General features: G+C 38.6%; 1 protein-coding gene across 1 annotated transcript in view; it reads right to left on the reverse strand.

Moving 5' to 3' along the window:
* LOC115235042 (E3 ubiquitin-protein ligase SH3RF3) overlaps positions 1 to 1,903 on the reverse strand; it is a 24,756-nt gene that overhangs the window by 21,932 nt on the left and 921 nt on the right. The window contains 8 exon segments of the mRNA XM_029806540.1: positions 1 to 82; positions 164 to 459; positions 637 to 960; positions 1,043 to 1,169; positions 1,248 to 1,384; positions 1,479 to 1,577; positions 1,664 to 1,778; positions 1,874 to 1,903. The exon segment at positions 1,874 to 1,903 is cut by the window's right edge and continues 8 nt beyond it. Coding sequence (XP_029662400.1) covers positions 1 to 82; positions 164 to 459; positions 637 to 960; positions 1,043 to 1,169; positions 1,248 to 1,384; positions 1,479 to 1,577; positions 1,664 to 1,778; positions 1,874 to 1,903 — 1,210 coding nt within the window.

Here is a 1,903-nt window from a genome sequence, read left to right on the forward strand (position 1 = left end):
ATTCGATCCTGCGTTTGATAATGGCGAAACTTGATGTTGGCTGGGTGAGTTTGGCGATCCGCGGCATAGTCCGCGTTGACATCTGTAATCAGATATCGAAGGCTTGACCACGACTGATGTAGACACATTCGCGATATAGAAATTGGGAAAGAAATAAACATACTTAGCAGGTGCAACGTAATTTCCAGGGAAGACTCCGCATTTCTGGGTGCGATTGGACGTTCCTTTGAACCATCCGTCTTGACAACGTTCCGTCACCATATAAATCCCGCCCTTCCGCAACTCGAGCTCATCCGCTTTCTGAGGCTTGTATGGATATAGTGCTATGTATGCTGCTGGTAAATGCGTCGCGCCAGATGCACTGGAAGTCTGATTAACGGGTACACTTTGTTGGGCAAGAACGAGATCGCTGCTACCGCTTCGTCTATGACGAAGATTGTGATCTGTACAACTGTTGACCTAGAATAAAAAGAAATTTATTTAATATAGAACTCTTACCAAAAAGAAGAAAAAGAAAGAGAAAGAAGACATAGAAATCCAAAAAGGGGATACAAAATTATACATTGATCAAGATAATTGAATTCATATATGTAATTGTTGATGAAAGAAATTGTCAGAAAATATGTATTTTCTTACTTGTAAGGGAGAAAACGATTCATTGCCTCCACTATTATTGGCGTTATTAAGAGCACTGTCTACTGGAGGACTAAGTATCTCAGCGCTATGTCTATGATGGGGATGAGCATGATGACCTGTATTGACGGCAGTGAAACTATGACGTTTAATATTATGTCTATTCCCAACTGCAGGTGGTGATGTCGCGGGACTACCAGGGCTGCTTGGAGCAGTACTGGAACTGCTGGACGTGGTCGAGCTATTGGGTGTATTTGGAGTAGTGGTTGTAGAGCTGCCGCCAGACGAGACATTTGAGACAGAATCGGATACTGGTAACGCGGCGTTCTGTACGATACAATGTCAAAATATATGTATTAAGATGTATCTCACATAAGTAATTCAAAAGATTACAACATTTTTAACTCACTTGTACCAGTTGCGATCGAGATTGACTGGTTGTTTGCACGTTACGCGTATGATCGGTTGGTATTAACGGTGTGGTTTCTTCGTTCGTTGGAGTTGGTGGAGCTAATCTCGACGGTCCTGGCTGTACACTGATTAAACGACTATTTAAATATACATTCACTGAAAATAAGCGCGATATAATTATATTAATTAATCATTCTACTTACTTAGTGGAAAGCTTCATCAGAGCTCGAGCGACGCTATTCAGCTCTACAAAAGCTAATGGAAAAATGCCAATCCTATCCAACAGTTTACCTTCTGCCCAATTTTCGTCTACTCTTCTGATAACACTGATGACTTCTCCCTGAAAATATATTTATACATATTTTCTATATATATATATATGTAATAACAACACACAAACAGCAAGATATTTAAGAAACATAATGCATAAATACCTTGTTAAAGGTCAGACAACCATCCTCATCATCATTTGTCATTCTAAAATCGTATAGTGCTTTACATTGAGGTACATGTGGCGTTAAAGGTGTCATCACCTGCAAGTCATGATAGGATAAATCACAATAAATTAAAGTTAACAATAGCAAACACAGAAAATAGAAGAGTACTTTGCGATTTGTACCTGAACGTAAGAGAGTGGAAAGACACCATGATTATTGCCGCATTCCCCAAAGTACCAATTCTTATCAATTTTCTTTCGAAGAATGACTATATCACCCTTCTTAAAACTCAAATCACTAAAAGAATAAATAACACCAGAGTAGTAGTATATATTATAATCGCATATATTAAAATAAATTACAGATATATAACGATGAAACTTAGGACATACCCTGCCTCCTTGGAAACATAATCGTAGATC

Source organism: Formica exsecta, unplaced genomic scaffold (genome assembly GCF_003651465.1).
Source record: "Formica exsecta isolate Colony F162 unplaced genomic scaffold, ASM365146v1 scaffold21, whole genome shotgun sequence".
Lineage (NCBI taxonomy): Eukaryota > Metazoa > Arthropoda > Insecta > Hymenoptera > Formicidae > Formica > Formica exsecta.